Consider the following 21755-nt stretch of genomic DNA (forward strand, 5'->3'; position numbering starts at 1 on the left):
ATTTTTTAAAGGAAGTTTTTTCATATTTTCTAAACATTGAGCAGGAAAAATTGGGTTTAACTACTCACCAAATGTATCCATCAACATTATGTAGATGGCGATATTTAGCGAACAATAAATGTTAGGGATTATTTGAGGCGCGGCCTTGGAAGAATGAAGCTTAAGTCAGTCCAGAGACACGAGTAAGGTTAAGTTACCATTTGCTTAATATATTTGTATTTGGCTATGTAGGGGCGCGGGCGACTTTTCCGGGCAAAGACGGAGACGTTGAGGACGAAGATACCGACGAAGGTACCGAATTGAGTGAAACCGGAGATGAGGAACCAAACCCCGAGGAGCCAAAAAAAGACAAGGACTCAAAGAATCACCGAGGTTTGTTGGAAATACATTGCCTCCTTAACTTAACTATCGCCGATCGTCACAGATAACAAAAAATCTAGAGAAAAGAGACGTAGGCGGTAGGGAACGTTTAAGATAGTACGTCTCTTACAATAGGGCAGCAAAGGGGCGGGGTCATGGTCACGCACAAATTTTAACGAAACTCACGTGTCACGTTTACTTGAAACAGCAGATTATGTCAAAAATTAACGAATTCCGTTTCTGTTCTCGCTATTTTCACGCGTCACTCTCTAATTTTTGCCCTTATCACGCGTCACGCATAAACCTCTGCTACCCTCTTACAAGTTATCTGAAAATTTTCTACGAACTATTGCCGGACGACTATTTTAAACTCCTCAAATATAAAATACTAGAAAGTTTATGTGAAAAGTGATAAGGTTTGGTAATACCGCTTAGGACTTTCTAACTCGCTATCGCGCAATATCGCCTGAATGTAAACGAGTAAGTATACGATCGCGGCTGCTAATTCTAGAAGAAAACTGATGTACATGATAATTTGACAAATATCTGCCAAACATATCATTTAGTGTAGGTGAAGTTTCAATATTTCATAAATTGGGGAAACGAATGGTAATGAATTCTGAATTAGGACTTTTTCTTTCTAATATTCCAGGATTGGTCACAGGATCCAATTTGCAAGGGATCCACGACAGAAATCTAGGCGTTCTCCAAATAATGAAAGATAACCAGTGCTCCCTTGCGGAGGCCATGCGACGTTTCGGTGTCCCTCGAAACACCCTCAGGGACTTTATTGGCATCTGCGAATTAAGGGTCGTCGACGAAGAAAAGTACGAGAGGGTGGTCCAATCTGTTACAGAAAGGACGGGTAAGACGTCGGTAAAATTAATCGAATCAAAATGCAGGGAAGCGCTAAGTGATTATCGCGCCCAATCAAATAGGTTAAAAAACGAGGGAAAGCTTCTCCCTTTTTACCCAAAGGATGATTTTTATTTGGGGAAATAATTTTTAAAAAATAATTAAACTAATTCATCAATTATCTTCATTTACCGTATTTACTCTATCAAGCTCCACGTTTTATTCATTTTGTGCTTTTTTGGTGCGGGACGCTCATTAGAGAGGGGAGCTTATTCAACAACCGTATACTTCTTAAAAAAACATTTATAGATAAGGAATTGATAACAATACCCTTTTCAAACTGAAAAAGACTGTACTGTAGTTTGCGCAAATAAGTGCCTCAATATTACATGCGGCACTTATTCTGGGTGGGGCTCGAACGAGTAAATACGGTAATCTTAATGATTATTTACTTCCATTGATGTTTCTATTGTTTCAGTTTTATTCATTTTTTTTCTCTTTGGTTATGACCCCTGGAACGTCTGTTGTTATTAGGTGTTACTCGCTTGAATTCTTCGACGCTTTTCGGTGTTCAGTAGATGATAATGCCCGACCTTTTGAGCTTGAAATCATACACAATTATTGCCTTGGCAACGTCCGGAGGTCAAACTGGTTATATTTTGATCTTTGTACCCATTCGATTTTATTCATTTCTTTACATTTTTCAATTTTTTGATCAAAAAAATCAATGATAAGATGAAGGTACTTCTGACCCTTACCATGACAACTTTTAAGAATTTGAACGATTATTTATATATGCTAAGAAGACTGGAATACACATCCAAAATAAGATAAACAAGAGACATGACAGAATAAGAATAAGGTTGATAATTCCTGAGATATTTTAAAGGAATGACCGTTTGACCTCTCCCGGCAAAGCTATGGCATTGAACGTTAAGGCGCATTAATAAATGTTCATTAAATTTTAAAAGGATCCTAGTTAACCATGATGTATTGCGCGTATGTACCTAGAAATCTGCCATTTTCAGTTGCATTATCTTTGGGTTTTTATTTCACTTGCGGTTTTCCATCTTCGTGAATCCAAGTAGGTGTACCTTATGCGGGAATTCACGACAGGTTTTTAGGTGTTCTCGAAATAATGAAAGATAACCAGTGCTCCTTCGCGGGGGCCATGCGACGTTTCGGTGTCCGTCGAAACACCCTCAGGGACTTCATTGGCATCTGCGAATTAAGGGTCGTCGACGAAGAAAAGTACGAGAGGGTGGTCCAATCTGTTACGGAAAGGACGGGTAAGACGTCGGTAAAATTAAACGAATCAAAATGCAGGGAAGCGCTCAGTGATTATCGCGCCCAATCAAATAGGTTAAAAAGCGAGGGAAAGCTTCTCCCTTTTTACCCACAGGATGATTTTTATTTGGGAAAATAATTAAAAATAATAATAATTTAACTAATTCATCAATTATCTTCATTTACCCTATTAAGCTCCACGTTTTATTCTATACTTTAGCAATGTGCTATTAACAGATTAAAATTTTGGCTAGTAATTGCAGTTATGAATTAGAGTAAAAAGGCCTTATTTAATGTGTGCCAAGAAATGTTTTAGATCACTAAGTTTTGGAAGACTTTTGATTTGTTGTTACTTTACTTTATGTTTAGTTTTTAGGCTTTAAATGTAGATCATCGTAATAACAGAATGCTATGTAATAAGTTTGTTGCACTTTTTTTGAAAACGCAAAAGAGTAACCAAAAATTACTGCTTTTGGAACGAAATTCGTAGCTATTAGTAAACTGTTGATAATTATTATTTACACATCCAATTTTATATTGTACAAAACTATAACAAATGATGAAATAAATTTAATGATTGAAAGATGTGAAGCAATGTGAAGCAATTATTATCTTAATCACCATTATCATCATTATTTTTAATGGACGGAAATTAGAAAATTGAATGGGAGAGGGGGGGGGGGGGGAGAGGGCTGAGGTGGATTTGCGAGCTGCAAGCAATTTTTTGTTTTGCGTCATTTTTCCTACAGAGGAATGTTTTCGGGAAAACCCTGACACCTCCTTAGAAGAAAAAACAAACAATTTTACCGTGCTAATCTCTTGGCGTGAGAGTAGTTGCCTCTCCATCCACTCAAATTAAATAGCTCAGTTTTACCACTCGAAATATCTTGCCTTTGGAAAGAAAGCCAATTAAAATTTCGTTAAAATACATGCTTTCAAAAACCATTTCCATTTGAATTTCGTAATATAATTTTTTTTTCGGATGACATTGTTTTGCTCAATAATTCATTTCTTTTTCCACGTTTCCACGCTCTTGGTGCGATTCTCGTAGCCGTGTTTATTGTGACGCACAAATCGTGCAGCACCTATAATTCGTGCTTGTAAAACCCTCTCCTCCGCAGAGGCTTATTTGTGCCACTAAGAGGCTGGGAGAGAGAAAACAAAGCGCAGTCGCCTTTCTTTAAAGGGGGGACTGGTGGGAGGCTCTGCGGAATAAAGAAGGGAGAGGTTTAAACAAGAGATATATAGGTTGAATTTACTTGAAAACGATATATAGAAAATAAATCAATTAACAATATATTGAAAAAGATATGTAGGTTGAATAAACTTGAAAAACTGGGTAGGGTAAACGACCGAGCACTTAGGTATGACATGTATTTATAACAAAGACCCTTCCGTAAGAAAGACTGCTCAATTTGATTGGTTTACTTAACACATTAAACGGGTCGTCTCACCCAAGATATGTTAATTACGCTAGACAGATGTTTTCAAAAGAAGACAAGAAGACACTCACCATTATATCTAATTGAAGAAAAGTTGTCGTACAAGAGTGTAAGACCGTACGCTACAATACCGAAAGGTTGTGTGGGTAACGGTTGTTTGCCCTTGCTTGATCGAAACTCACAGTTTTAGCCAGAAGGAAGGAGAATCCATGAACATGCGTGCTCATGCTATCTCCCTCTATTGCGTAAAGCAACGAGAACTTCGACCAAGCAGTGCTAGGGAAAATTCAATTGGCTATAACTTGACAAAACTTTGTTTTTATTCAACCAAATTTAGCAATAGTTTTAGTGTGTAGGTGCAAAGTAGTTGATGACGTCATCGGGACACGCCCAATATGTAACGTGACCCAGAACAAAATACTGAGTTTTACGCAAGAAACTTACAGTTTTATCCTTAGTTTGTAGTATCATGTCAACTCTTACGTTAATCTTAAGAATTATAAGCATGCGTTTTCCGTTAGCACGAAATATTGAAAATAAGGACAAAAATTGTTCCCTGCTGACCACCTTCTTGAATGCAATTTCTACACTTTTTTTAGATTTTAATAAAACGCTTGCCTACGTTTCAAGAAAAATGTATTTTTTTTTTCGATTTAGGCTTTTTTCTTCCCGAGAAAAGTAGGAATTTTCGTCAGCACCTGAAGTAAAACTGAATGTTGACTGATTGGTTGAAAGCATCGTAATTGGCATTGCTGCAGTAAGTTGGCTTCCTCATTGCTCACGTACGCTTCGATACATTTTTGGATACGGCAAACTTTAATTACATCTTGCTTGTTTTCGAACAGCTTTAACAACGTTTACTGTAAGTCACTATAAACTGCGTAAGATATTATCTTGCCTTTGTGTCTTACAGCAGTTTTCTTATGTCCTTTGTTCAATTTAAGTATGCTTTAATTTTTGCCCATGGCTTTCATAGACTTCTGCAGTGAGCTGAAGGGGAAACCGCTCAAAACACGACCCGATATAGAGCGATTTTCGCTTGACTTTGAAAAACAGTTTCCAGTTGTTAGCATGTTTTCTAATACATCGCCAAAAGATGCATAACTTCAAAGTTCTTAAAGTTTTGTTTCCTTGCTGAATTTAAAATTAGATGATTACCCGGTATGTTGAAAAGTTGTTTCATTCGCCAATAGTTTTTGAGTTCAGAACAAACTGATTTCTCGCTGAAGGCGCCTTGTAGCGCACCTAATATGGAAATGGTATGGTATTGTTGGAAAGACCAGTCAAAATTGCCGTAAACTGGTGACGCTTACAAGAGAATATGGGAAGAACAGCTGAAAGGAAGCTAATGATTGGGATATTTCATTTGGATATTTTCGATGGATTAGTCCGCAATTTTTGCATCTGGTATGCCGCACCAAATTTATACATTCCCTCTTTCTGGTTTTCTCTCCAGTCTGGCATTGCTCTGGCCAGTTTTTATCGCTCGAAGTTGCAAGAAATTAGAAAATCACTTGTATTAGTTCGCTGAAATGCGTTGCGTGTTCGCCGTCGTATCTGTTCGATAAACGAAACAAAATGCAGGATTTTTTTTCGTTTGTTATTCGCGTTCTGTTTGCTCTTTATGGACAGACGAGGATACTTAATTTAAATAATAATGACACGGCGGAAAGTATCGGTCAAGTGTCGGTCATGTATCGGTCAAGTGTCGGTCAAGTGTCGGTCAAGTATCGGTGAAGTGTCGGTCAATTGTCGGTCAAATATCGGTGAAGTATCGGTCAAGTATCGGTCAAGTATCGGTCATGTATCAGTCATGTATCGGTCGAGTATCGATGGACTAAGACTATATCGGTCGACATATTTATCGGTCGACAGTCGACCGATATATCGGTCGACTGTCGGCCGACTATCGGTCGACTATCGACCGATATAAAGGTCGACTATCGGTCGACTATCGGTCGACTGTCGACCGATATATCGACCGAGTCCACCTATAGTACACAAGATCCTTCTGTGATCTTGTCCCTCTGGCTGGTAGGATTTTGAAAATACTACCGGCCAGAGGGACAGCTTGTCTATAAGGTAATTGGACTCAAGTCGATGCACAGTTTTATTTGTAGAATAGTTTGATACATTGCTCTTTAGTCTTACACTACACAAGTATCACTGTACAGTAATATTTTCAGTTTTCTGTGATCTTGTCCTCCTAGCCGGTAGGATCTTGAAAATACTACTGGCCAGAGGGACAGCTTGTGTATAAGGTAATTGGACTAAAGTGCGTGCACATTTTTATTTGTAGAATGGTTTGATTGATTGCTTAGTCTTACACTACACTACAATCACTCTGCAGTAATATTTTCAGTTTTCTGTGATCTTGTCCCTCTGGCCGGTAGGATCTTGAAAATACTACCGGCCAGAGGGACAGCTTGTGTATAAGGTAATTGGACTGAAGTTCATGGTGTCTGTAAAAGTCTATTCATGTTCTGTTGCCACTGCAATAATTCTCAATCAATGAACATGACAGTATCAGTGTGGAATCTTACATTGAACGATGGATTTAGAGTGTTTATTTAGTGAGGGAAACTGTTATATATATGTGCAACTGATTAAGGAAATATGGAGATGAATCCTTTTCAGGCAAAATTAATATTTTACTATCGATGAGAACTTTTGAGTTCTTTTGAATGTACATTCCTTCAGTTTGGTAGCATTTGCTGTAAGATCTGCATTTTCATCACTTCATGGAGAGAGGGAATGTCATCCTGGAAAATTAGACAAACATAGTGAATTTCTGCAAGAAAGTGTTATGAATAGGAGATGTGTACTGGTAGTTGGTATCCATGTAGTTTGGTTTAAATTGATTTCCCATTACTTTGTCATGCGATGAGAAGTGTTGATACTTGCTTTTGATTCAAAATACCTGGTTGAAATTAGGAGTTTCTCCCCTGCTCTAGGAACTAAACATAGATAATACCAATGAATTTAAAATGTATCACTAGCACAAGTGATCAGTTCAGGTAAAGATGAACACTTTGATTTGAATTAACTCAAGCCAAGCTGATTATTTAAAGAGACATGGTAATTGATAGAATATGATATTTGCACAGCTTACCATACAGACAAAGACACCACAATCATAATCATTCTTTTGCTTAGGTGTATCCTATGTATAGGGATTCAATTAAAATGTGTAAAAAATGTTCAGTCAAAACAGCCCGAGCTTGTGTGGACTAAGTACAGACAAAGAGCCTGGCACATTTATATTACCATAAATCTAACTAACTGGCATATATCTAACTGACGCCATTGCTGCCATGTTGGATGACCATTAACAAAAGAATTAGCTTAGTTTATTGTTCTTGTCATCCAACATGGCCGCCAGAGTCTTTGTCACTTGAATTTTCTGCCTATTTCGTGCCAATTTCATCACGTGCAATTTACATTGTCTGAGACTAGTTACTGGGGGTGAGAGATCATTAACTCTGTTACCTACACCATAAGGACCCCTGTAAGCTTTCTAATGCAACTGTAGCTCTATTTGTTCCATTTATAATTGTTTTGTGTGCTGACTAAAAAATTTAATCGCATTCAATTAAGCTGTTCTTTAAAAAAAATTTTCAGGGGGGGGGGCCAAAGGGGGTCAGAACCTCCCAGTTCTCCTGCTTCCCGTACCTTTATCTCTTGATTCCCACCCTCCTCCGCTTTGCCCTGTCCCCTGTAAATAAGGACACTCAAAACACATACTTATCATTTAGCTGCGCAATCCTTTGGCGTTTCTTTTCCTTTTTTCCTTTGTTTTCGGCCTTGCTCCTCTAGTTCTTCACATCTTTTGACAGTTTGAGTGACAACATTTTATGACCTATGATATAACCACTGTAAAAGGGTTTCCAATTTTACCAGAAGTTGGCCTCAGTTTTTCAGTCCAAGGGCAGATTTAATTTTTCCTTTAGTCCAGAAGTCTCAAGATAAGCTAAATGTAAGTCAAAAAACATTTGGGTTCTTGTTTTTGAAAGTATTTTAATGCTTAATGATTCCCTCCTTCGTAGAACTCCCACTTCTCACCCTTTCCTCTCCTGCCTCCTGCCCCCTATTCTTCTGGGGCTCCCGCCCCCCTGCCTCCCCCCCCCCCCCAATTTTACTCACGGGTGCACAAATATGCAAACTCAGCAAAGTATTCAATCGGATTAATTTTTAGGGTAACTGGGGTTACACTTATTAACTATTTACACTTATTTACACTTGTTATTTAGAAAGCCTCATTTTACAAATGACTTTGCGGGATACAGGCTTAATAAACATGAGGGAAATAGACTAGAAATTTTGCAATGAGAGTGGCTTTGTGAGTATGTCAGGTCAGTGTCCTTTAAGCAATACGTTTTGGTTAAATAAAGGATTTCCTTAAACCTATTTTGTTTAAAGGTAAACACCATTCACAGAAAAAAGACAATAGAAGGACATTTTCATTACTTTAATTTGTGTTTATTCCATAAACAGATAGTCTTACAATGCTAAGGAACAGTATCCAACTCTTTACGTTTAACAATCCTCCTGAAGAAATTCCTCTATCCTTACACAGAGTATGTAAGTCACAAAATAATATATTAAATATTGATGTGTACAACTTGAGCCCACTGGACATGTCAGAAATGTGTCCTAGTACTGCCTAGCACTCTGTTTCACTTGGAGTGAATGCAAAATAAGTTTTATTAAGGCATTGAAATCAAGTGTCTGATAACCTTCATATAAATGGGAATCCTCAATATTCTAGCCTGCTTTATGACTTAAGCAATAAGAGCAATTATCAAACTACAGTAATAGCCCACATATAAGAACCTGGGTTTTAAGAACCTGTTAGGCTAAAATTTTCATTTTAAGCCCCCTCCACATAAGAACCTATTAAGGCTAACATTTTAAGTTAGGTTCTTATCAGTGGGGTTGCTGTAAAAGTGTATAGGTAGAAACTACTGAATTAAGATCATCATCTATTTTAAAGTAACTTGACATAACTTTTTTTTTTCTTTCAAGCTTAAGTACCATGTTGTATGTCTATTGTGTTTGCCATCCAAATAATTCCCCAAGTATTTGCAAGTACTGTACTCTACTACAGTATCAAAGAAAGCTTTCTGACCATCTCCAACTCTGTGAGAATCACAAAATATTAAATGTAAAATATCAAAATATATCCCAATGAAATAAAAAACTGCAAAATATCAAAACAACGTAAGCTCCCAATGGGCAATGCCTCAGCCTCTCAACTTGAGTTTCTTTGTTATGTTTTGTTAAGGACATATACTGTACCTGTACTGAACTGCCTATAGGCATTGCTCTATGGTACAAATAAATGATTTATACTGTATTATGAGATGATATTTCTAATATATATAGTGTATTCAGATGAAATTCATATGAAAATATAAGAACCTATTTTAAGAACCTTCATAGCCTAAATATGCTTTAAGTACCATTTGTATAAGAACCTATTTAGGCTAAACTGAAAAATTCAAGTTCTTATACGTGGGCTATTACTGTATTATACAAATAAAACTGTGCATGGACTTGAGTCCAATTACCATACACACAAGCTGTTCCTCTGGCTGGTAGTATTTTCAAGATCCTACTGGCCAGAGGGACAAGATCATAAAAAACTGAAAATATTTAACTGTAGAGTCATTCTAGTGTGGTATAAAACTAAAGAACAATGTTTCAAACTATTCTACAAATAAAAATGTGCATGCACTTAAGTCCAATTACCTTATACACAAGCTGTCCCTCTGGCCAGTAGTATTTTCAAGAACCTACTGGCCAGAGGGACAAGGTCAGAGAAAACTGAAGATATGACTGTAGAGTGATAATCTAGTGTAGTGTAAGGCTAAAGAGCAATGTATCAAACTATTCTACAAATAAAAATGTGCATGCACTTAAGTCCAATTACCTTATATACAAGCTGTCCCTCTGGCCAGTAGTATTTTCAAGAACCTACTGGCCAGAGGGACAAGATCAGAGAAAACTGAAGATATGACTGTAGAGTGATAATCTAGTGTAGTGTAAGACTAAAGAGCAATGTATCAAACTATTGTACAACTTAAACTGTACATGGACTTAAGTCCAATTACCTTATACACAAGCTGTCCCTCCGGTCGGTAGTATTTTCAAGATCCTACCGGCTAGGGGGACAAGATCACAGAAAACTGAAAATATTACTGTACAGTGATACTTGTGTAGTGTAAGACTAAACAGCAATGTATCAAGCTATTGTACAAATAAAACTGTGCATTGACTTGAGTCCAATTACCTTATACACAAGCTGTCCCTCTGGCCGGTAGTATTTTCAAAATCCTACCAGCCAGAGGGACAAGATCACAGAAAACTGAAAAGATTCAACTGCAGAGTGATTCTAGTCTAGTATAAAACTTAAGAGCAATGTATCAAACTATTGTGCAAATAAAACTGTGCATGAACTTAAGTCCAATTATCTTGTGCACAAGCTGTCCCTGACTGGCCGGTAGCATTTTCAAGATCCTACCGGCCAGAGGGACAAGATCACAGAAAACTGAAATGTTACTGTAGAGTGATAATCTAGTGTAGCGTAAGGCTAAAGAGCAATGTATCAAACTATTCTACAAATAAAAATGTGCATGGACTTAAGTTCAATTACTTTATACTCAAGCTGTCCCTCTGGACGGTAGTATTTCCAAGATCCTACCGGCCAGAGGGACAAGGTAAAGGAAGTTTGAATTCAAAAGAAGCGCGCACTCTGGGGACGAGAATGTTTGTTTGAGGACCCTGGGAACGAGGTTGGTGACGTTGCAGTTTCGAATAAGATGCGTTTTTACTTCTACCGATAATAATAATAATAAATAAATATTTATATAGCGCCTATCCATGCCTGCTCTAGGTGCTGTACAATTCGCCAAAATGATCTGTACTAATCTTAATAATTAAAAATGTGCATTTAAGAAAGTAATAGAAAGTAAAAATCGCTAAGAATAATAAGTTTTCTTAAAAAGATGAGTTTTGAGTTTAGATTTAAAAGAACTTAGATTGTTACATGAGCGGATAGAAACAGGTAGACTGTTCCAGAGTTCAGGAGCGGAAACAGCAAAAGCTCGAGAACCATATGTCTTCAGGTGAAAATTTGTGGGGTTAAGAAGTAATAAGTGTGATGATCGGAGGATTCTGGAAGGTTGGTAGTATGCTACTAGATCTTGAATGTAGACAGGAGATTGTTGATGAAGAGCCTTAAAGGTAAGTAACATAATCTTGAATTTAATGCGTTCAGAAATAGGAAGCCAATGTAATTCTTTCAGTATTGGAGTGATGTGGTCGTACTTTCGGGAACAGGTGATAAGTCGGGCAGCGGCGTTCTGAACAGACTGGAGCTTTTTTAAAGCACACTTCGGTACATTGTACAAAAGAGAGTTGCAGTGGTCGAGTTTGGAAGACACAAAAGCATGGACCAGGATCTCGGTGGTTTTCGTAGATAAGAATTTCCTTATCCGGGAGATGTTGTGCAGATGATAAGAGGCTGATTTACAAATAGAACTGATATGCAGAAGCATAGACATGGTACTGTCAAATATCACACCGATGTTTCTAGCAAATTGGGATGGCTGAATTATGTCTTGACCAAAACGGATTGGTGGTAGAGACTGCTGCAGGTTGTGTTTCGAGTATAGATAAAGAAGTTCCGTCTTGTCCTTATTCAGTTTTAGCTTGTTAAGAGACATCCACTTGTCAAGATCAGACAAACATTCCTCAATTTTTCTAACTGCATTAGTTAATTCGACGTTGTTGTTTGTTGAAAAAGAGATATATAACTGAGTATCGTCAGCGTAGAAGTGAAATTGCATTTCGTGGTACCGTAGAATGTCAGCCAGTGGTGCAGTATAAAGTAAGTACAGGATAGGCCCTAGGACCGAACCTTGGGGGACTCCACATTTAAGCTCACGAGACTGTGATTTTTTTCCATCGATTAAGGTAAATTGTGTGCGGTTTGTAAGATAGGAACGAAACCATTCAAGGGCAGTGCCACAGATTGAAAACTTGGATTTCAGTCTTGTTAGAAGAATGTCGTGATCAACAGTGTCAAAAGCAGCAGATAGATCAAGCAGCAGGAGTATAACACAGTGACGATCGTCAATGGCACGCAAAATATCATTGTGTACACGTACAAGAGCGGTTTCACAGCTATGAAATCGCTTGTAGGCTGATTGTAGCGGTTCATTAAGTTGGTTGGATTCCAAGTAGTCCTGAAGACGTACTGCAACAACTTTTTCAATGATTTTTGAAATGACCTTGAGATTTGAGATAGGCCTATAATTACTAAGGATTTCGTGGTCCAAGGATGGTTTCTTGAGTAGTGGCAGTAAGACGGCGGTTTTTAGTGAAGGAGGCACATATCCAGATTCCAGGGACAAGTTTACAATCCTGCAAAGCGTGGGTAGAAGCATGTCAAAATTTTCTTTTAACAAGACGGCAGGCAGAGGGTCCAGGCTACAAGACTTAGACACAACAGTGCGTGCAACTTCCGAAAGTTCAACGATTGAAGTAGGTGAGAAGGCATTTAACTGACAGTCGAGCGTTAATTTGTCCAAAGTACAGAAGAGATCAGGCATTTTGGCAGCTTCGAGTTTACATCTTATATTGATAATTTTATTTTCGAAGAAGGTGATAAAATTATTGGCAAGTTCCGTAGCCGAGGAACAAGATGGAAGACACTTCTCGGGCTTCCTGTGGAGAAGGTGGTCGATGGTGCGAAAAAGAGACTTGTTATCGCTTCCAGCCTCGTCGATAAGATTGGAGTAATAATCCATTTTTGATTTAAAAATAGTGTTTTTCACAACAAGGCACTGGTCGACGTAAGATTGGTAATCAGACGCAAGACCGGAACGACGCCAGCACCATTCACGTTCACGACAAATGGTTTTCTGCTTCCTAATCTCATTATTATACCAAGGAGCATGAGGTCTTAGGGTGATAATCCTTGTGCGCAGAGGTGCATGTTCATCCAAAATAGAGCATAAAACAGCATCATACTGATCGCAAAGCTCCGTAATATCTGACGAAGGTGATTTGACTAAAGTAGATGAGTTTATATCTTGTCGTAGCTTATGTTAATTGACATTGCACAGCTTTCGTGACTTTAGGACTTGTTTCGGGTTAGGTGGCCTTGAAACAGCCAAGTTACAATGGACAGCAAAGTGATCGGAGATAGCAGGGTCATCGATTGAGAAATTTGATGTCGTTGTTTCATCTAACCTGGTAATAATAAGATCCAAGACATTATCACTTTTATGGGTTGGAATATTGACGTTCATGGTATTCAGATTGAAGCAGTTTAACAGATCCAAAAATTGACAAGCTGGGCCATTCGATCGATCGTTGACATGAAAATTAAAGTCACCAGCCAGGAGAAGTTTACCAGAAGAAGATACCAAGAGTTCCAGTAGATAGGAGAATTCATCGAAGAATTGAGCATGTGTAAGGCCATTCTTAGATGATAATGGTGGTCGATAAACAATAACAATACGAATAACAGATGAGCTAGAGTGAAATAATAGTTCCATAAATTCAAATGAATTACAAGTATCAGTTTTCACTTGTTGAATTTTGAGATCCTTTCTGTAAAGCAGGCCGATGCCACCACCAGTTCCATTAGGCCTTGGTATGTGAACGAAGGCATATCCCAAGGGGCAAATATCGCGAGTAATAAAGTCAGGACATTCATTAGATTTAAGCCAAGTTTCTGTTAGAGCCAAAATGTCAATATTCTTATCTACCACGTAGTCCTTGATTTGAAGAGTTTTATTGACAATAGATCTAGCATTCAAAAGACAAAAGTTGAGTAACTTTGTAGATGGAAGTTGAGGTGGTTGTTGTTTTTTGATCTGAACAAGATTATTCAAATTAGGTCTCGAAGCAATTGGTTTCCATGTTGAATGTTTACGTTCAGTAATAAGCGGTTTAATTCTGTAAAATCCAGACGATTGCTTTGTAGATTTGCCAGATCGAATACGGCGTGTTTTCAGAATTCCAAGAGTTTTCAGAAACTGATAGAGGTCCGGTTGAAGCGTAGATTTAGATCTTAATCCAAGGAGTTGCATCCTTGAATAATTAGGTCTGTTGGCGGGAACATTCAATTCTTCGCAACGAAGTGCTGGCCAGTTGAGGCAAGGATTTTCGAAATCAGGACCAGGATTGCAGTGAATATCCATGCACGTAGTAAGATCCATGAAAAACATGGAATGAGGTAGAGCCAAGGTGGTCTGTCCATGTTTTGTTGCCTTGGAAATTGGAAGCGAAAGTTTAAGGTTACGTTCGGCCAATTCACGCTTGAAACGATAGCGAACGTCCAGAAGTAGAAATTTAAAATCGTTGCTCCTTGAGTGGTCCAATCGCCCAGAACTTACTTGTAAACCATGGTTGAGGTGGATGAAAATGCGTGGTTCATCATTTCTTCTTTTGGCATTGTGGCCAGAGAGGAGATGACTAGGGATGAACTGATCGTTGCAATGTCTTTGATTTCCGGTTGATTTCCGGTTGATTTCTAAGGGCTCAGGTGTTATGCAAACACAGACCCGTTCCATGTGTTAGGAGGCCTTGTGCAAAGTCTTATGACACAAGACAAGCTATTCCAATTCACTGGTACAGCGATGAATGGAGATGATTATCACACAGCGTAAAGGGCTATTCTGCAAATGGCTTGTGTTTGGGCTTACTGTATTTCGCGAAACGAAACAAAACGAAAGGGATGAACCTGTACTGAAATGAACATATCAAATATCAGAACAGTCAGATTCCTCTGTGCGATAACCTAAACAAGGAATAAAACAACGGACCGGAAGTGTAGAATTTGTAAATTCGAAAATCTGTATATTGTGAGACGAGCTCTTCGAAGACTGTGAAGATATGTAACTTATTTCTTCCGATTCTTTAAGACTTTGGGAAAATAGAGTTAGATGCAGTGATGATTTTTGAGTTATTTTTTGAGTTATTTTTTTTTGAGTTATTTTTTTGTAAAAAAAATACCTCTTAGTCGGCGCGTCGGGTATGTTATGGACGGGTCAATGGATGAGTGAGTGAGTGAGTGAGTGAGAGATGTATGTATGTCACACCAATCTGATTGGATCTACTATAAACAGCCAATCAAATTTCCTGTTGTAAAGGTAAATAGTATGTGAGAAGATTGTTTTTCACAAGGGAGTAAATTCAATTAGAGCTGACGAATCGTCACCACTCTTTCCCACAAGATGTTTGCTATCTTAAGTTACAAATGGTAACTTAACCCTTTTGTTTTTTAAATGGGAGTAAATTCAATTAGACAAGTTATGACAAGTTATTGGCTATTGTTTCCAGGATATTAAACAAAAAAGCTTTCATTTCTGGACGGTTTTTACGTCTCTGCAGTAGCAGGTTAATAGTTTTATTTGATGACATTCATTTCAGTCCGATATTTTTAAAGGTAAAAAGTATGAAAACTGTTCAAATGTTCTTTGAAGTCCGCATAGCACCAAGTTTAAGTGCAATTTAATTAAATCAGACTTTCAACGTGTCAGAGAGGTTTTTTCCTCTTTCTTTCTATTTTCGGTGAAGTAGTGTTGTGTTGTGTTGTGCAAAAAGGGTAAACTTGACTCATAAAATGCAAAAAGGTCTCTTATTTAACTTGAGTATTTTTGAGCAAAAATTGCTCTTGGGAGTTAGAAGGGCTATGTGATCGGTGAGTGAGGGAGTTCTGCATGTGCGCGTGTCACACCAATCACAGTGTGGGTTGTATCAAAGAAAGAATCAAATTGCCTGTTAGAAAATCAGATGGTATCTACATTAATCTGGAGACGTGTCAGTACTGTAGTTTGTCCAGTCAAACCTTTTATGCCTTACTATTTAGCTGTCTTACCATGACCGATGTAACATCGCGTGTACATCATAAATTCCCAGTTTCTTTCTTGCTATACATCGCAACCAAAAAAAATTGACAAATTAACCAAATCATTACTGTAACCAGCTCCATGAATGCTCCTATCTCCGAGACTTCACAAAAAAAAAAACTCTTGCACGCCTTGCGTGCCTACATTCTTTATATGCAAAGATAACAATGATGCACTGCTAATGCAAATCGCAAGAAATCGGAGTTAACGTTAAAGAAAAAAGAAGAAAAAAAAAGACATTAAAAAAGAAACAAAGAAAGAAGGAAAAAAAATTGTAACAAAATAGACCCTGGCCCCGACCCCGACCCGGAGTTCGCGTTTTACTGACACCCTGCAAAATTATGTACTAATGAAAACTTTTAGGTCTTGCCGTCGTGTAAACAGGTTTGCCGGTTGTCATTAAAAGAACAGGCTAGCAGTAGAACGGGAAATTAGCGTACTATAATAGTAAGCAAAACACAGCAAGTTCAATTCACTCAAAGTAATTTCTTTACAAATAAAACTTTAAGCAATCTAATTTTGTTCACCTGCTTTGCGAAGCTTGCAACGGCAACGGCGTGAAACTACTTCATCGATCGATGAAAGATGTAAACAAGTGTCCAAACGAGCTCTAATAACTTCTTGAATACAAAACTCTCTTTTCCACAGAAAAAACTTAACGTACCAGCAAAACTTACGCTGTCTTTTACGCCGATAAGGTGACCTGTGATACTAATAAGGCGACCCGAAGTAAAACGAAGAAATTAACTCTCAGTCTGGCAGTCATGAAGTTCTGTAACACTATGCTTCGTGCGACACCAGCCGTCCCCACTCAAAAACTTTTTTCAGGCTGCAAATCAATACATTTTTGGATGAAAAAATCCTTTTGCTTTTACATCAAAAGACCGCGCATGTCGATTTTCTTTCGTGGTAAGATGAAATAACCGTGTTTAGATCAAAAACAGAAATTTCTGAAAATTCCTTTTCAAAATCCGTTTGAAGCGGGAAACCAACTTAATCCAGGCGTGCTCAGCCAATCAGCATCAAGTAATCATGCCCTCTTGCCGTAAGGACTTAAAATAGGCTCTTTGCAATTGGGGTCACGTGACCACATTTTTTCTTTTAAAAATTTCTATTATGGGCTATAACTTAAAGAATGCCAGAAATGGAAAGAGCATTTTAAAAATACTAGAATGGCCAAGTTTGAGGTCCCTTGCATCAAAGAGTAAGTTTATGCGACAGTTTGAATTTTCAGAAAATTTAGAGGATTTGTATGGAAATAATTATTAAATTGTTGCTGGAGAGCAAGGCCTTGCTCTCCAACAACTTTTTCCATACAAATCTTCTTATTTTTTAAAAATTCAGATCGTCGTAAAATCTCGTTCTTTATAGACGGGGGCCTCAAACTTGGCCATTTTGGTATTTTCAGCATGCTCTTTCCATTTCTGGCATTCTTTAAGTTATAGCCCATAATAGAAATAGAAAACACGTGACCCCAGCTGCAAAGGGCCTATTTCACGCACAACTAGCTTCAGCATTCAGTTTACACATGTAGAGCTATCGACTGCTTAACGCTGTTTTCTCCCGAGTAATAACGAGAATGGAGGCTTCGTTCGTGGGCCCAGTTATCGGCCAGCAGGTCCAGTTCTCGGCCACAAAAGAGTGCGCGCGATTCCTTAGAATAAACAACGCTTTATTTCCCTTTCTATGGCGCTAAGGTGTTAACTTTAATGTTTGTTTAATTAATTAATTTCAATTAATCAATTAGTCTAGAGGCAAGGAAGTAGTGGAGGTAGGGTAGGAAAGGTACATGTGTATTCTACGAAAACACATTCTGTCGCCGTCATTTAACTTCGAACATCGCAAAGCTATATATTTGTTTCAGGTAACCCCTTGCTCTCCTTGTGGTACCATTCTCCTTAGAATAAGACTAATTTACCCTAAACGCACGCGTAAATTAGTTAGCATTCGTGGCTTCTATATTAGGTGAAGGATACATTGCATACGGAATCACGCACAAATGTTGAGTGGTTTTCCTTATGGTAGAGCTCAACGTGTAAGACGCATGCGTTCTAGCTTCGTTAGTGTTGTACACTATCTTTCCACACGGTATTTTATATATCATGTCATGTGACCAAGGACGGCAGTTATTTTTCAGGTAGCGCCAATTGTCCCTTTTTATTGCAAAAGTGAAACGTTACTGTGGTTGCGTAGCTTTTAGAATTACACACAGGTTGGTTCAACAAATATCATCTGCTGTTTTCAATCTACAATAAAGTGCTTGTCAGGGTTCAAATGTATTGCTTCTCCTTAGCGGCTTGTTTATTTCTTGCCTTAATTGTGTCTTTGAGAGAGACCAAAAAGTTCCCAAGTTAGTGGCTTTAATACTCCGCAAATTGTAAATTTGTAACAAAAGAAACCAGGGAAATGCTCAAATATTGCTGCAGACGCCGTGGCACCTAATGAAAGCGCAAATTAATTTAATCAGCCTTTGAGGAGACTCATTCATATCGGCCAAGTAGCGCTGTTTATCTTCAATACTTTTCGTTGAAACGCTTCTCGGCCATCAGTATCGTTGTGTGTTAATTTTGAATTGTTTTATTGTTAACAACAAAGGTGGCAACAGAAGAAGAAAGTGGTATTTCGTGACTATCTGATAATTAAATTAGTTCTTGTTCATCGGTAAAAATTTGCATTTTTAGTAAAACAACGTCGTTTCTGTACCGTTTTTTCACCACTAAATCAGATATTTAACTTTCTTTCATTTATCTCCAAAAAACAAGGACATCTTCCGTATGTTTTGGAGAAAACAAGGGTTTCATATTACATACCTTTGCGAGGAAATTTAATTAATGAATTTCAATTAATCAATTAGTCTTGCGGGAAGGGGAGTTGGGTGGGGTAGGTACCCGAGTGCATTACGCAAAACCTGTCATATTTACGCTGCTTTCTAAAATAACATGACAAAAATATATATATGGTTTTGCAAATCTCATGCTATCCTTGTGGTGCCATTCTCTTAAGAACAAAAGCAATTTGCTCCAAACGCATGCGCAGATTAGTTAGCGTCAAAGTCGACTATGGCTGGTTTGCAGTGTCACGCCATCAAAAATAAAAACATCTGTCATCGAGTTTTGCCATTGAAACGAAAAGTTATTACTCCAGAGCTCCAAAACATTGAAATTAACACTTTTTGTAGGAGAACAACTGTTTAGTTAGCAAATACGCGAGCAATAACTCGTCTTTTTGACTACTCGAGAGACTTATCGGGCCACCATTTCAATGTCGATCACACAACGCACAAACTTGGAAATTCAAAGGTGTCCTATTTCAAAATGAGGAACCCTGTCGAGCTTAAACGCTGCAAAACGTCAAGTTATTAGAGGGCCTTACGTCTCATGAAACTAAAACTTCAGAAGGATTGGTAATTTATTATTTTGGAAAATGATGACGTCACATGAAAAGCGGCAATATGTTACGTGAAAGATACATTTCATACGGGAGTACCCACGAACGTTCAGTGCTTTCCGTTGTGGTAGAACATAACATATAATACGCATGCGTTCTAGCATTGCTAGTGTGATAAACTCCGTTCTCGAGTTCAGATGCACGCTTTTTTTTGTTTTTTGTAAATGAGTGATATCACACTCTCGTTTTGGCTGGGAATAGCAGTTATATTTCAGGTCACGTCAGTTCTCCTTTTTTAGCACAAAGAACGCTACTGTGACTGCGTATCTTCTGGAATCTTAGCTCGATTCAAGAAATGTCGTCTGCTGTTTCACAAGTATTGTGTGTTTGCCAGGGTTGAAATAGAATTAGAACGCACTATTCCGTGATTCGACGTGACTATTTGATATTACAGAAATTAAGCGTGACGTTACGTCAAACGGCAAACGGCAAAAATGAAACGTTTGGCGTCTGTCTTCACCTGTCTATACAGTAGAGCGAAAATATTTGTATTTGCGGTGAATAGTAGGGGATATTTGCCTATTTTTGTGTGATTTATTTAAGGATTACAAGAAAAGAATAAAAAATCAGATGCAATCTTTGCCGTCTGCCGTAACGTCATGCTTAAACTCTCCAATTTATCCATGAAATGAAAATTTACCTTTTGAATAAAACAAAATCGTTCCTCTTCGACTTTTCAGCGGATATTTAACTTTTATATTCCATTTATCTCCAGTAGTGAGTTAAAATAATACACATCTTTCTTATATTTTCGTGGAAACAAAGGTATCTTGTTGCATGCGTTGGCGAGGAAAACAAAAGTATCAAATTACAAACGTTGGCGGGAAAAGTAATGTTACAAAATGAACGAAACTCAAGATAACATACCACAATAAATTTAAAAGCGTCTTGACAAACGGTAATTGTAAGTTATTTTTGGGCAAAAAACGAACATGAAACATACACACTCCTAAGATTATGTCTTATCAAGTTTTTGTCCACTCATATTCTGCAAAGGGGAAAAGGCCTAGTTGACTACCAAGGGAGACAACAGTAGGGGTGAGGACCTATGTGACTACTGAATCAGAGCCGTAAATTACACTCTGCACTATCTGAGATTTTCTCACTAGTTTGTTGTTAAATCACTTATAAGGCTTGTGTTTTGATATTTCGATCGCAAATTATCCTTAAAGAGCTTTGTTTCATGTTAGAAATGGAAGTTTTTTGCACGCCTAGTTTTTCTCATAAGTGCAGTCAAGCGAGGCTAAAAAAGAGTTGGGTATTTAAAACGGGGTAAAGTCAGAGCTCATAGTTTTCAACATGCCACCCCATTACAGCTTTTTTTTTACAACTAACTTGACACGAATACTCCACACAAAACTATGAGCGCTTTTAGTGTTGAAGGCAAGCAGGGTGGCCGAGAATAGGCAAATACGCAAGAGTACTAAGGAAATATTGAGGAGTAAATTTAGGTCAAAAAATTAAACAGGCCAGGAAAAGTTTATATTTAACAGATAGCTTTATCACTCTACGTCCTTTATGCCAAGAATTGGCTCATTTGGGCTTTCTAGACGGACAAAATATAAACTTGAATTAAACCATGTAATTCGAGTAGCAATGAACAAACACGTTTTCGGAGAAACCAAATTTACCTACCTTCGCATCACCTCCACGTGCTCACAGAAAAACTCGGCAGGACGAAAAAAAACTCGGGAGAATGGAAGACAAGGAATCAAGCTACCTTTGGAAACAATTGCTTTTTATTCAAATTCATTCGTGGCGCGAAAAATAAGCGCTGAACAAAAAGTGGCCGAGAACTGGGCCCCACACTGTAAGTAGACTTCATCATCATATGTTCTATGTTTAATCATTTAAATCAAGAGCTCATGTTTTCTGGAAGAAAACTAGGGGCCCAGAAGGAGGATGGTCCAGAATGGAGTTCGGATGGGGTCCAGAAGGGGTCCAGATGGGGTCCAAAAGGGGATCCAGCTGGGGTCCAGTAGGGGGGTCCAGATGGGGGGCCCAAGTTTTGTACTGACCCAACACAAAAGTTGAATGTGTTAATCTGCCTCTATGAATAAATTACAAATCTTGTAATGTTTATTTGAAGTATAAGCTCTACTAACTGTTCCAGCTTATAGCTGTTGAATTTTCGTTCAGTTCTTTAAATGGTTGGTGTCATGCATGCATGCTGTACAGCTGTACTTCTACTTTATTGTGAGTCCTGCTGGTGTAAAGATTATGTTATTTATACCTCAGCAAAAAATGTATAATCTGCATCTATAGGAGACTGTTGACAGGGATGTCTCCTGGTAGTCAGTATTTCAGTAGATTTAATAATTAGCTCTTATTACCCGAGCAGCAGGCCTGTATGGGAGAATCTTGACCGAGGTCGTGAGTACAAACCCAACGCAGTGTACACGTGTACACTTGACGGAGGTCAAGATTCTCCCATACAGAC

General features: G+C 38.1%; 2 protein-coding genes across 2 annotated transcripts; one reads left to right on the forward strand and one right to left on the reverse strand.

Annotated features, from left to right (window-relative positions):
* Positions 1-71: 71 nt before the first annotated feature.
* Positions 72-3093, forward strand: LOC149117980 (uncharacterized). The gene is made up of 3 exons (XM_089283896.1): positions 72-90; positions 166-372; positions 1013-3093. Exons 1-3 carry the CDS (start codon positions 72-74, stop codon positions 1360-1362), a joined length of 576 nt encoding a protein of 191 aa, XP_089140022.1. The 3' UTR covers positions 1363-3093.
* A 5304-nt stretch (positions 3094-8397) lies between these two features.
* On the reverse strand, positions 8398-14530 carry LOC149117981 (uncharacterized). Its single transcript, XM_089288157.1, has one exon. The coding sequence runs from the start codon at positions 14528-14530 to the stop codon at positions 13058-13060; it is 1473 nt and encodes a 490-aa protein (XP_089144283.1). The 3' UTR covers positions 8398-13057.
* Between the last annotated feature and the right edge of the window lie 7225 nt (positions 14531-21755).

This window comes from Orbicella faveolata, unplaced genomic scaffold (assembly GCF_042242905.1).
Source record: "Orbicella faveolata isolate gen_17 unplaced genomic scaffold, um_ofav_v1 contig_1, whole genome shotgun sequence".
NCBI classification, from domain to species: Eukaryota; Metazoa; Cnidaria; class Anthozoa; order Scleractinia; family Merulinidae; genus Orbicella; species Orbicella faveolata.